General features: G+C 44.1%; 1 protein-coding gene across 14 annotated transcripts in view; it reads right to left on the bottom strand.

Annotated features, from left to right (window-relative positions):
* DLG1 (discs large MAGUK scaffold protein 1) overlaps positions 1–13,993 on the bottom strand; it is a 1,315,748-nt gene that overhangs the window by 140,558 nt on the left and 1,161,197 nt on the right. For all 14 annotated transcript variants that reach the window (XM_078666465.1, XM_078666467.1, XM_078666469.1 and 11 more), the window contains one exon: positions 2,180–2,230. In XM_078666465.1, the coding sequence (XP_078522591.1) occupies positions 2,180–2,230 (51 nt within the window). The remainder of the gene's footprint in view (positions 1–2,179; positions 2,231–13,993) is intronic.

Genomic DNA, 13,993 nt, shown 5'->3' with positions numbered 1-13,993 from the left:
GAGCACCATCGACCATCAAGACCTACAAACTTAAGTGGAAGCGTTTTTGTGCCTGGTGCCAAACTGTGGATCTACATCCTTTGCGCGCTAGACCAGAGCAAATACTACCTTTCTTCCTGCATCTAGCGAGATCAGGTTTAGCGCATTCAACCCTAAAGGTGTTCCTGGCAGCTACTTCTCGTTTCCGTCAGGACGGATCGAACTCGCTATTTTCATCAAGAATAATCCAGCAATTTTTCAAGGGTCTATTTCGCATGTTTCCACCTATTCGACGACCGCCGCCAGCTTGGCATTTGAATGTGGTCCTAACCCAACTCATGCGTCACCCCTTTGAGCCGATACATAGAGTTGACCTGAAATTCATCACTTGGAAAGTCTCCTTATTATTGGCTTTAACATCCACAAGAAGGGTCAGTGACATTCAGGCTTTCACGTCTAAATCACCTTTTATGCAATTTACCTCTGATTCGGTGACACTGCATACCAACCCAAGGTACATGCCCAAGGTCCCTTCAGACTTTCATTTGAATGAACCTATAATCCTCAAAACATTTTTTCCAAATCCACAAACACCGGCTGAACGAGCCTTGCACTCTTTGGACATCAAGAGGTGCCTTAAGTTTTACCTTTCAAGGACATCAACATTACGCAAGACAGATCAGTTGTTTGTGGCCTATGGCAGACTGCGCCAAGGCTGCGCAGTGTCCAAACAGACTATCGCTAGATGGGTCTCGTCGGCAATCGCACTCTGTCATCAACAGGCAGGAAGACCATTACAGGCCTTACCAAGAGCGCATTCTACAAGGGCAGTTTCCTCTTCCACTGCCCTGTTTGCTGGGGTGCCTCTTCTACACATCTGTAGAGCTGCAAAGTGGTCCAGCAGGCACACGTTCACGAGACACTACTGTTTGGACTCAGCTAGTGATGCAGATGCTTCGGTGGGAAGAGCAGTTCTTCGCAATCTTTTCCAATAAGGTGAGCCTCTGTTCTCCCGCCTCCTCTATGCTCTTTATAGACGCTTTACCATGTTTCTTTGCATTTTACCATTGTGCATGTATATTATTTACTGTTAGCGTCTATGAGCATTGATTCTTGGGTACTGCTATCTATTCTGATTCAGGCATGTGAATCTATGAAAGACACCCCAAATACTGGAGAAGAACAATAGTTACTTACCTGTAATCTGTGGTTCTCCAGTATTGGTGTCTTTCATAGATTCACATGCAACCCGCCCACCTCCCCCCAGAGGCTCCCTCAGGCAACATTATGTTTGTTCCACTCCTGTGCGAGAAAATCTGAGAGCCTGAGCCTCTGGGGAGAACATTCTGGTGGGTGCTGTCGCCTGATTGGCTGCAGTTTGGTCTAACATAATGACTAGAATAGTCATGAGTGTGGGAGCTTTTTGCTCCTGTAGCTAGGGCTACTTTACTTCCTGGTTGGTTATTACCAAGGTTTTTTGGTTATTACAGGCATTTTATTGCTTTTTTATATACCGTGGGACTCCTACTCCGACGACGGGGAATGATTCAGGCATGTGAATCTATGAAAGACACCAATACTGGAGAACCACAGATTACAGGTAAGTAACTATTGTTCTTCTGTTGGAAAGCTTAATTTACCAATAAATACCAATAGACTTAATGTGCACCAAGGAGCACCTAATTCAACTCCCATAAGTAAGCTTCTTTCCCATGCCTGGTCCCATTTCTAAGAATGATGTCTCAAATATTAATGATCCTGACTTGTTCTTTCTGCCATCAGCTTGTACATCGCCCAGCTGTGTGTCAGGTAGGTTACCCCATATGAACCCCAATGAATACCACACTATAGTTACATCCCAGGACCAACTGATTTAAAAAATAAACACAGATGACACAGATGCACAACGCAACACATGTATTCACTCGTTTTCTGTCAGTTTGTAAACAGAGCTCCTTAAGATCTCATCAACTTATTTTTGAAAACGCTCTCATCTGGTACTCTCATTCTCTGGTTCATACACACTTTCTAATGGAGGAGTTCAAGTGTGATACTGTATGTGGGAAATAGTGTATTTCCCTAGATGCACTTTATTTATACTTGTGTTCAATAACCATTCAAATCATACAGAAATAACAAGCATTTTTCATACTTTTACAATTAAGAAAAAAACCACATTTGTGCTATTGATTTTACATACCTTCTTGTTGATTGACGGGTTCATAAGACAAAACATATTCTTCTTGACCACCTGTCGGAAAGTTAAAATACAGATGAGAAAACCGAACAAATGAAATTAAAGGCGAACTTGTGACACAATGTCCACACTCATGAGTGCTACAAATCTCACAGATGTGCATGATCATTGATAGGAAAGCTAGTGCTGCAAATTTTCAGCAATTTCCAGCAACCCTGACTATTTGCCAGCGCACACAGGCCATTTGGCCAAACCAGTTGGCAACATGAAACATTTTAAATGCAGCATACAACACCTGAATGCGCTGATTTCATATATATACAGGGATCTGTGGTGAGCAAGTATGATTAGCGACATATCTGGGTAACTTGCTTACTGCAGGAGTGGCTTAGACCTTAGCAAGAGAATTGTAAACATTTCATATATCACCTTCATCCCTTAAAACTGGGGAAACTAAAAACAAAGGATGTGAATAAACCAAGACATCAATTTATGAATAAAGTTTTAAAAACACAATACGAGGCCTGTCTTAAGAAAAAGCATGCATTCGCACTGAACGGATGATACAGCAATTAAAAAAAAAACTAAACTTGGGAAGAAATAAAAAGGAAGAAGTATAAACATAATACATTTACACGGCAATAAGAAGATAAAGTACATTCTACCACGTAAACAAGAAACACATGGTTTACTTGCCCTTTAATGTTAAGGATTATGTTGCCACAACAATTAAGATTTTGGATAGCTGGCGTACTACAGGTCTCTTCCAAAAACAGGGCGCGGAGGACCTTTTGCCACTGCAGACACTAAATGTAAACAACCCCCTCTGGACCTACTCGATGGGGAAATCAAAGTTTGTGTCCTCTTGGTTTAAGAGCATAACAGGGTTTAATGTCTGCTAACAGCTGGTGTGCAAACCCAAGTACATGGTGTAGGTGAGATCAATCAAGTATTCGGTTCAAGTCCCTTCTTCTGTACAGAGAAATAGTGTGTTACATCCCAAAATGGCACTAAAGAGTAGAAACATCTCCACCTCTTCCAAAAGAACTTTGGAGACTGTTGGATGTAGACGAGGTCTTTATGCTTGTGATGATGGAGACAAAACGCATAGTCATATATAATCAGTTAGACAAACTTTTTACAGTCAGGAGTGGGAAGCAGTTTTGATGTATACCTGGTTTGACAGGTCTGAAGGGGGAATTACAAGAAGAGGAGGCACAAACAGGAAATTCTGGACTTAAGGAGGTTGAAAGGCTCAAAGGACTATTTCGGATGCATGATCACTGGTCACCGTGCCCACCCTATGAGCATTAAGAGCAAGGGGACTTGGTCAGGAGACCTGCGGGGGAAACATACGCTACGGTAACCACAGATGCTGCAGATGGGGTGCAGGGCAGTTAATCTGGCGTCAGCACACAAGTTTGGGTGCCAGACACCAAGTGCATAACACGATAGCTATAGGAAAATCAAGGCCCGACTGTGCCACCCCCAAGAAAATCAAGAGCTTGAGGTTTTGCAAGACGACATACAGGTGAAAAGTGAACCCCCTGTAATGGCGGCTATTGCAAGTAAGGCTTGAGAGTAGTGACCATTGTAACAGCAGATGGGGCCTCCTCTGACACCAGACAAGTGGAAGGTGCCACGGTCTGATGGACACAATCAGTGAGCCCCAATGCAGTGCACAAAATGCAAAGATCTTATAAGTAAGGTTCCCAGTGCCTCCCCGAACAGGTGAAACGAGGAGCTTGAGCAACAGCAGCAGAGGCACATACTAATAATGGGCAACAGGCTGAGATCAGATCGGAGGACTTATCTTGGGATGGGACGGGTGCTGGGTGATTGGGCGAGTAAAGGAAAAAGTGCATCACCCATTGGAGGAATTCTGGGGTTCTAAGACTGGAGTGGAGTAACCAGGGGAGAACACTGGGATTCAGTACAAGGTCATATATTCTTCTTGAATATGCCCAGGGGAGCAGAGATTGTGAGAGGCAGTGGGGCAAAACAGAACCAAGGAGTGAGACAGTAAACAATAAAATGACCATAAGACTGGGGAGCAGTGGTGCTCAACCAATAGTGGGCAGAAGCTAAATTACAGACAGAGTTCAACACAGAAGGTAATTAATTGGTGGTGGTGGTGGTGGGGGGGCTGAAGCTCATCTCCCATGATCAGGCCATTTCTGATCCACTGGGCCTGTGCCAAAGAAGGCATTTGAAATAGAAACCTCTGTCTCCCATCAGAGGCTTTAGGGCGTGCAGTCACAAAAACATGAGAGGGAATAACATGAATGGAGGTCTGTACTGAAAGGGCAGCCAACAACCAAGCTGTGAAAGCAAGACACTAAGGTGGTAGGAAACAGTCACTGGCAATCTCTTCATGCACCCAGACTAAAACCATGGGAATACAATAAAGAGCCACTGGCTCTAGGGACCCATAACTGAAGAACAACGACAGAAGCAATAATAAACAAGACGGCAGGTCCATAGTCAAACAGACCTCGAATAAGTAGACAGATTCTCTAACTGCACTCATCCTAGCGATTGAGACAGGTGTCTACCTTCTCCTAATAGAACAAGGAGCACTGCCTTCGTGAACGTATGAATATATGCAGTCACAAGAGTAATACAAGAAGGCAACAAAAGAGCTGCTAAAGCAGGGAGCTCCAAAAAGAAAGAGGGGCCTTTAAAACAGCAGAGCAGAGGATTGACGACAAAAATGTCCATGAAGGACAATACCCAAAAAGCATTGAAATAGAGAAAAGCTTGATGCAGCATTTATTCATAGACATTAAGCTGGAAATCAGCACCATTAGAAAGGGTCTGATGCAAAACTAAGAGGAATCAACAAGGGTATCTCTGACTTGGTAAACAGAGCTTAGGCTCAGGGGAATACAATTGACAAACACACATTGAGCCAATGAAAATGCAGGGCCCTTCTCCTTGAAGTACGTAACAGGACTTTACAAAAACAGCAGAAAGATCTTGAATGTTTGTCTCCCTGAAACCAGTATTTGTCTGAATATTGGTCTTGACTGAACAATACCATTATTTCCACACAAAAAGGAGGGGGTGGGGGGACTATGAAACAAAGGGCAGAAATATCACAAAATATGTATGGAACCTGTGGCATGTTGGAACCTATATTCGAAGTGATAGAACATATGGGTGTGGGAGCTAGTCCAACAAAACCTCAGCTCCTCCAGATATTCAGCCCCAGGTACACTATTTTGGAGCTAAGTAACACAATTATTGCGGAGGCACACAGTAATTAAGGTATTCAAGGACTTTCCAGAGGCCACACTACAGAAGACGAAAGCTTTCAAACCAGTGAAATATTTTATCAGAGAACAGGGTGTGAAATGAAGGTGGAAACATCCATTACAAATTATGAATGTGGTGAGAGAAGCAGTTGTCAATCACACCTCCTAACAAAAGCCCCTAAGATGCTGGGGATGGAGATGAACAAAACACACTAGAACAGAGGAGTGAGAGGATTAAATCCCTCTTCAACCTCCCGCTCAGACTTTAATCACAAAAAGAAGAGGGAAATAAATATTTATCTTAATGATAATAGGTTCCTAAGAGTGAGTGAAAAGGAAATGCACCTTGCTTTAAAAACTGCCCTCACACACAGCAAGCTGTGTCATGCTTCATCATAGGGCTGCTAACACACCTCCGTGTTTACCAAACACTGAGCAATAGGGAGGGAAGACAATACAACATACAGTGAATAGTCAGTGAAAAATCAAGGGTGAGAAATGGCTCAGAAAAAGTTTTGATAAAAGCTGGTCCCAGATAATCCTTATAACAATTTTAATATTAGGTCCCCTGTCCATAAATATAAAGACATTAGTGGATGCTAGGTAGAGGAGCTTATAATGAGACTCCACCTGCTCCACTCTGCATGGGTGTCGACATGTTTCAGCCGGCAATTGACAATGCCCCGGCTTTCCTCAGGACTCTCACCTCTGTGACCCTGGGTGCTCCCCCTCCCCTTCTATAAATTCAGAAGTGAAAAGGGGGGATAGCACCTTTCAAAGAGCCCTTCACCTATGAAGGGGAACAGAGTTTATATTAATCTAAAACTCGAAATGGCGGGGGAGGATAACTCCTATTAGCACTCTTGCTTGCGAGGTAAGCTGTTACCGATCAATGTCGTCTCTCCAGCACGCTGCGTAGAACACTCTGAGAAGATAGAGAGGAAGACCCCACCACAGCAGTACCAGAAGGGCAGATAGTGAGAGGTGGTTATGCAATTGGATGCCAGATTAGGAGGAACTTTTGGCAGGAGAAAAGCAGCAATTGAACAATTGTAAGCAGCCAGCTGTCTGCACTATAGCAAGGACTAAGGGGTAAGGCTCAGCGATAAGAAGGTCCGCATAAGGCAAAACCATCCTAAACTGGTTTCACCCTGAAGCAGTAAGGTGAAGAGCCAGGAGAGGAGTTGGGGTGCTTGGGTGGGGACCAGTATTGGGGCTCAATTCAGCTGAATATATGGAAATTAAGTGAATGGCTGAACGCAAACGTCATTCACTTCAACATCTTGCAACAGTAGAGGTTTCAACACCTTAATGGAAAGAGGGAGTTTGATTGATTAGAGCTGTTGGGGACCAGAAAGTGGGGAGGAAAGATGGCATCAATTACATAAAAATATAGGAGAAGGATATTCACTCAATGCCCTAAGTCGATATTTAGATGGCTCTCCTCAAGTATAACTCCAAAAGGATGAGGGGAGAGAGAGGCCCAGAAGCAGTCGGGAAGATGTCATTATGGCAGCACGAAGGACGAATATGACATAAGCAAAGTTCACTGCACATGGCGTGCAGAGGCGATGGCAATTAGGAGACAGTCTTCAACATCAGTAGTCGTGTGAACAAATCTGAATTGGCTCAAAAGGTGTGCACATAAGAAATGGTAACACTAACTTCAAGTACCATTGCAGCATGGCAAACAGTTGGCGGAAACTAAGGCAGACCTTTGATAAAATGACTTAAACAGAGGTGGTTGATAAGGTAATCACAAAAAGGCCTAAAGGGCTGACAGATAACCCTTAATTGTGCACACTGCAAGGCCTTGCTGGGCAAAAAGATAAAACCCCACCACATCCAAATATTTGGCCTACAGAGGGATGGTGTTGCGAGCACCAAACCAGGCCAGCAACTTCACCCTGTAACTCTAAGTAGATGGACTTCCCTTGAAGGCGTCAGGCTGCAAAGATAACGCAGAATACTGTGGCCGGCAGATCAAATGCAATCAGCTGCCTCTACTCAATCTCCACGCATGGAGGTGTAGGTTAACTGTTACAAATTGCAGCATGTGTAAAAATCAACCCCGTACAATCAAATCCCATCCACAGCGTGTGGCCGGTATCAGTCAATTCTAGTGGTAATTACCGAAAATAATGTTTTATACTCAACCGAAGCACTCCAAATAAACAAAATAGACTAGGAAAATACAAAAAGAACTACAAAATGTATTACAATGTTTTATTATCAATTATATACAAAACAAAATTTAAAATATAGAGTTCGATGATGTTACAAGTATAGTACAGAGAGAAGACATTGCACCATTGTGCCGATAAGATAGTTTCAGCCACAATGTAGCAGTGATGTACCAATGTTAGGATCAACAGCCGGACATGTTTCAAGTAAACCGACTTACTTGAAACAAGTCCGGTCTTGATCTGGACATCTGTGACACTTCCGAGCTAGCACCTGTGCCAGTGCAGAAAATCAAAATGGGAAGAAGTAGTTATGTTTTTGATATATTTATTGGAAATAAGGGACCATCATATATACAGGAATTATTTGTGAATACTTTGCACATCGGTTGCTTCTCTGCCAGTTTTTAGATGATGAACATGTTATGTACCGTAATAAGCCCTGAGGAATTCTAGTAGATGAAACACGTGTTGGCTTGTATTCTGATCAGACCCTACATAGGAAAAGACCAATTTTGATTTATTCCGTCTTCAATTGTCTGTCTGATCTGTTTAAACTTTGCTAAAATGTAATAAGCGTGGTACATTGCTGCTACATTGTGGCTGAATCTATCATATCGGCACAATGGTTCAAAGCCTTCTCCCTATACTATACTTGTAACATCATGAGTGATCTCTAAATATTACAATGTGTTTGTGTGCATAAACAATAATGAATACATTGTAATAAATGTTTTAGGACTTTTTGTAATTTCCTAGTCGATTCGTTTATTTGGAGTGCTCCGTATGAGTATAAAACATGGAGGTGTGGGTTGTTGAGACTTGGGGGCAGGACCCTCATCTGTTTCTCTGAGTAATATCTGAATTAGTCTACACCACCAGTTATTACTTGGGATGCATCCCAATCCATGGTTCTTTGACCAGCATGCCACGTCAGACAGGACCCAGTCATATGCAAATCATCATTGTTTGAGCTCCAATAGGAACAGATGACCCTGAACTGTCAGGTCAGGTCCTCATCTGAATTGGAACACAAGCAACTGGAGACTGGTTTCTGCCTATTTGGACCATGTCAGTATGGTGCAGCATGGTTTCAGCGGCACAGTGAGCAAAGCACCCACTTCTGGACAAACATGTCATAGTAGGGGTATCGCAATGAGGAATACAAAATAATGATACGATGCTAAGACAAGCGGTCCTCCGAAGTGGTAGTCATATAAGTGGACTAATGCTCACTGTCAGGAGCTACAGGTACCATACTCTATTGATCCAGTTTGGGTCTATCAACATGACTTGGGCCTGGTGTTTCTGGACGTTCCTTAGAACTTGAGGCAAGAAAGGCAATGGCCAGAACGTATAAAGGAGACTTGTGGCTCATTGCTGCCAGAAAGCTTCTCTTAGCGGTTTCCATGGCGGGAACTCAAGCACAGAGTAGTTTTGATATTGCATATTCTCATCGGTGCAGAATATTTCTACACACAGTATACCCCATTGATTAAAGATGCCCCTTTGCCATCTTGGGGTGACAATGCCACTCCTGATTCAGCAGCCTAGGTCTGCTAAGCTCATCTACTCTGGGAATCAGCAGCCCTTCCAGATGGTTAATTACTAGAAGGATGCTTTGCTTTTCAAGCCCCTTCCATAGATGGAGGGCCTCCTGCACAGAACCAAACACTAGCCCGAGTGTTACAGTACCACATGGGATCTGATTGATTTATAAAGCGCCTGAATCACCCCCCAAGGGGTATCTCTGAGCTATGGAATTGCTATAGCCTGCCACAGAAGAGAAACAGATTGGAACAATGTAGTTTTGAGGAGCCTTCTGAGCTCTAAGTGATCTGGACATTGTCACAGATGGATAGGGAGTTGGTTCCAGTAAAACAGGGCTAGGTGGAAGAAAGCTTTACCACCTAGGCGCGATTTTTTGTAACGTGGAGTACGGAGAGGCGATTTGGACCCTGACCGAAGAGAACTGGGTGGCAGATATTTAGTAAATTTATCTGCCAGGTCGCTGGGGCCTTTGCCATTCAGGGATTCGTGCGCAATGCAACAGATCTTAAATCTGATCCGCTTGCGCACCGGAAGCCAATGCAGTTGTTGGAAAAGAGGGAGGAAGGCAGTTCGGGGAGGAGCATTGGAGGCCAGGCGAGCTGCGGTGTTCTGGACTATTTGCAATCTTTTTTAATGAAGCTTCATTAGCTGAAATCCGCAGAGCATTGCAATAGTCCAGGCGGGTTAGCACTAGTGCCTGGATGGGAGTTTTTCGAGTGGTTGAAGGAAGGGGAATACCCTACGAAGGAGACTTAACACGTGGAAGCATGCGCTGACCGTGATTGCGGCGTGCTCCCTCATTATCAGTTTCTGATCCAGGCAGACTACCAGGTTTTAGACCACCAGTTTGGGAGTCAGAGCGGTGCCTATTTCCTCTGGCCACCACCCTGGGGACCACCTCACCAATGCATCTCCAAACAGCATGACCTTGGTTTTCCCCACATTGAGCTGGAGTATGTTGTTCCTCATCCAGCCAGCAATAGCCGTCATGCCCTCTGAAAAGGTAGACTGGGCATTTGGATTGTTTTTATCGAAGGAAAGTAGGAGCTGAGTGCCGTCAGCATACGAAATTGGAATGAAGCCTAAATTCCTAAGTAATCCTGCTAAGGAAGCAACATATATGTTGAATAAGGTGCGACTAAGACAGGTTTCCTGAGGTACTCCCTTGGTCAGTCTTGTAGTCTTTGAGCGGAAAGGGCCTAGGTTTATAGTCTGAGTTCTATTAGAGAGAAAACTTTACATCCATGGTAAGGCGACCCCTTGGAGGCCAATTTTTCTGAGCAGAATCTCGTGAGAAATTGTGGCAAAGGCCGCCAACAGATCAAGCAGTTCAAGAAGCACTGCTTGTCCATTGTCTAGGGACATTCTAATGTTCTCGGGGACAGCAATCGCAGCTGACTTTGTCCTGTGCCTGGGACGGAAGCGCGACTGGGATGGATCGAGGCAGTTCGAAACTTCGACGAAGTCAGACAGATGTTTCTGGATGTGTTGTTCTAATATCTTGCTCAGGAGAGGCAGCAGTGAAATAGGACGATAGTTTGATAAAACATCCATGGGGGCCTTAAGATTTTTGCGGATGGGGATTATTTGCGCCGCCTTCCATTCAGGAGGGAGAAGACCCTCTTTCATTGAGCAATTGAGGATAGAGCAAATTGGGCCGCAAAATGTTTGGAGAACAGTGAGGTGGTCTGAGCTGGGATAATAACTAGCGAGAGCTCGATTTTACTGTATTTAGTAGTGACTCTACATCCCTGGGCGTAAATGCAGGAAAATTATCTAACATCTGCACGTTACATGTGGCCGCATGGTGTTCTACTGTGGTATCTAGCTGAGAGCTTCCGGCTGAAGTAATTTTATTGTAGATCAATTCAATTTTCGGAGTGAAATGAGTTGCTAGTTTGTCACATAGGGCTTGTGAGGGAGTTTCTTCGTTGTTGCATGCCTTCGGATTAGTGAAGGATTTTAAGATCTTGTAGAGGGTTCTGGGGGCATTCCCTGCCTGTTCAAGTTGCAGCGCAATATGGGCTTTGCAAGCGTTTTTTAATATTTTTATGATATTGAGCCAAGGCAGTTTTGTATCTTTATTTATCCTGTGCGTCATGTGAGAGGCGCCAGTGTCGTTCCAGTTTTTTGCAGCAACTCTTTTCTGTCCGAAGGTTGGGGGAAAACCATGCTGTCTGAGGGCGTCTAGCTGAACTAGGGCATTATTTCAGGGGGGGGGGCAGATGATCAATGGTGGTTTAATTAAAGAATTAAAGCGGGCCAGGCGCCCCACTACACTGTCCGAGTCATGGTTCCAGGGTGTTGCAATTATATCCTTGAAATAGTTGGGGGTTATGATGACATGATACCTCCACAAACCTCTCGTTTGTAGATGGCAGAAAGGCTTTCAAGGCTAGATGAATCATTTGAAGCTCTAAAGGTTGCTGTGGAACTAGATCTCTGACAGATAATAGAGCCATGTTATCCCTACCTAACCTTGGCGGACCCTCTCTCCCACCTCAGCAGTGAGGAGTCTATCAAAACTGTGAAGTCTTAGTGGAAAAAGAACAGTGGTATGCCACATGGTAAGCTGGAGTCTGACTGCTACCAATTAATATCCTCCTGTGAGATATGAATGGAGTCCGAGAAGCAGCCCTGAAGCTGAAGCCACTGAAACCTGAGATTCTACTCTTTCTCCAACCACGGAAGATAGGCTGTGACTACTGCATCACTTTTGTGAACACCAGAGAGGAGGAATAAGGCCAAAGGAAAGCACATCAAAGAGAGTGTTTCTGGCCTACGTTGAACCGCAGGTAAAGTCTGCATTATATGAAAATACAATATATGGAAATTTGTGTCTGCAAGTCCAAGGACACTATTCAGTCTTCTGGGTCCAGAGCAGGGAGGATCTAAGCCAGTGTGAGCATTTTTAATTTGTCCTTCAGAAAGGCATTCAAAGGTTGGAGGTCATAACAGGCCTTAAGTATGTCCTTTTTCGGGTCATGGAAGCAGCATGAACAGCATCCCACACCATTCTCCGATAACAGTACCTGTTCGAAGGCTCCCTTAAGAGAGTAAAATATTTGTCTCCGGCATAAGGATTATCAATGCTCCTCTGAAATGTGTTCTAGCATGGGAGGAAGATCGAATGGGGAGTAAATAAAGGGTATGGCACAGCCCCTTTGAAAACTGCAAAAAAACATTTGTCAGCCTTAATGGATTTCCAGGCAGGAAGGAAATGTTGAATCCTGCCTTCCACCAGTCTGACATGAGCAGCTGAGGATAAACCAAACCGGCTTGGCACCAGTTGCAGCAGAGGGGGGAGAAACTGGAGGACTGTTGAACTGATTGAGCTGATCTGTGTGGCGTTTGCCAGTGCCACATCCACAATTCCGAAAGGACTTTACCAATGGTTGGGAAGGCTGACATTGTATAATGGCTACCCCACTGGAATAGCTTCTGAATTTCCTGAATTTGAGTGTGGGGTGGGGGATTGTTTTGCTGGTTGAGAGGAAGTTGGTACAGGCCTGGGTTAATGATTTGAAGGGAACCAACAGTTCAACAGAAGGACCCACCAGCGGTAACCTAACTTGAGGCCACTGATATTCATGGGGCCTGAAGGCACACACACCAAAGGGAGCCTGAAGCTCACCAAAGATTTTCTGAATGGTCTCTTTGAAGCCCTCAATCTCCTGTATGGTTGACAACAGCACAGGGAACTCAGGCAGCATCTTTGACCAACTGAGGAATCCGTACTCTGCTCAGTGCCCTTGAGGGAATGGGACTTGACACCTCTACCCCTTCTCTTTGGAGTCAGAGTGGCTGGAGGAAGTCGAGTTTTGCGTTGCTTTTTTATACTTGCGTCTTGGACTTACCTCAAGATTGTAACGAAGAAGTTGAACAGTCACAGAAATTGTCCTTCGAAGGGGTACGTCACCCAGTATGAAGACCATGACTGCTAGTGTTTGGAGATATAACTTCGCCTCACAGTCTCGAATCACCTTCGGGTGCATTTATCACATGATTCTGTATGGTGCACACAGCCCAGGCCCTGAAAGCACACATTGAGCGTGTCTGTGACCAACATCTGCTTCCTACAGTCAAAACACAGCTTGAAACCTGTGTTTTTTTTGGTGGAAACATCATTCTCTAGCAGCCAGAGTTATTTTGTTTTTAGTTGTTGGAAACCTGACAAGAACGGAGCAGAGCTCCAGGTTCACACTGGAAGTGGCAGCAAGAAAAGGAAATTACATCAGTGTGCAGTGGTAAGGCTTATTTGCGTCTCCCTTCTGTCACTTCTGGGGAGGTATGTAGTGAGCGCAGATTCACACAATGCTACCCGTCTACACTGTCGAGAATAGATACAATATTCAGACTGGGCCTGGGTGTTTATGCGAAGGTAAGGAATCTGCTGAAAGTGGTATCCATTATCCACCTGTTTTGAATAGAAAGAGTTCAATATGAAGGAATTACTTTGGCACTAATATTATTAAGCACATGAGGTCTTCAGTGCTTGTGCTATGCGTATCATGTGCAAAGTCAAGAGAAGTGTAATGAGGAGCTAGTTTCATAGCTCACAGTAACCAGTAAATGTCAGTGTTCTTTGGAGCATAACTACAATGTTCCTTCAACGGAGGTTTTTTGTGTGAAATATTTCTTTTCAGAAGAAGAGAAATTACTAATTTCGTTATCGAATCATTACATTATTCAACTTAAAGGTCGATTGTTTATGTAGAGTAGAAAGAGAAGAGGGAAATAAAGAGCATCTAAGTGGTATGTTTAATTGGAAACAAACTTCACGACAATGCTATCTTGGTCTCCGCGTGATTCACAGTAGGATTCTA

This window comes from Lissotriton helveticus, chromosome 11 (genome assembly GCF_964261635.1).
Source record: "Lissotriton helveticus chromosome 11, aLisHel1.1, whole genome shotgun sequence".
Lineage (NCBI taxonomy): Eukaryota > Metazoa > Chordata > Amphibia > Caudata > Salamandridae > Lissotriton > Lissotriton helveticus.
Note: the sequence above shows the minus strand (reverse complement) of the source record. Positions and strands in the feature narration are given on the sequence as shown.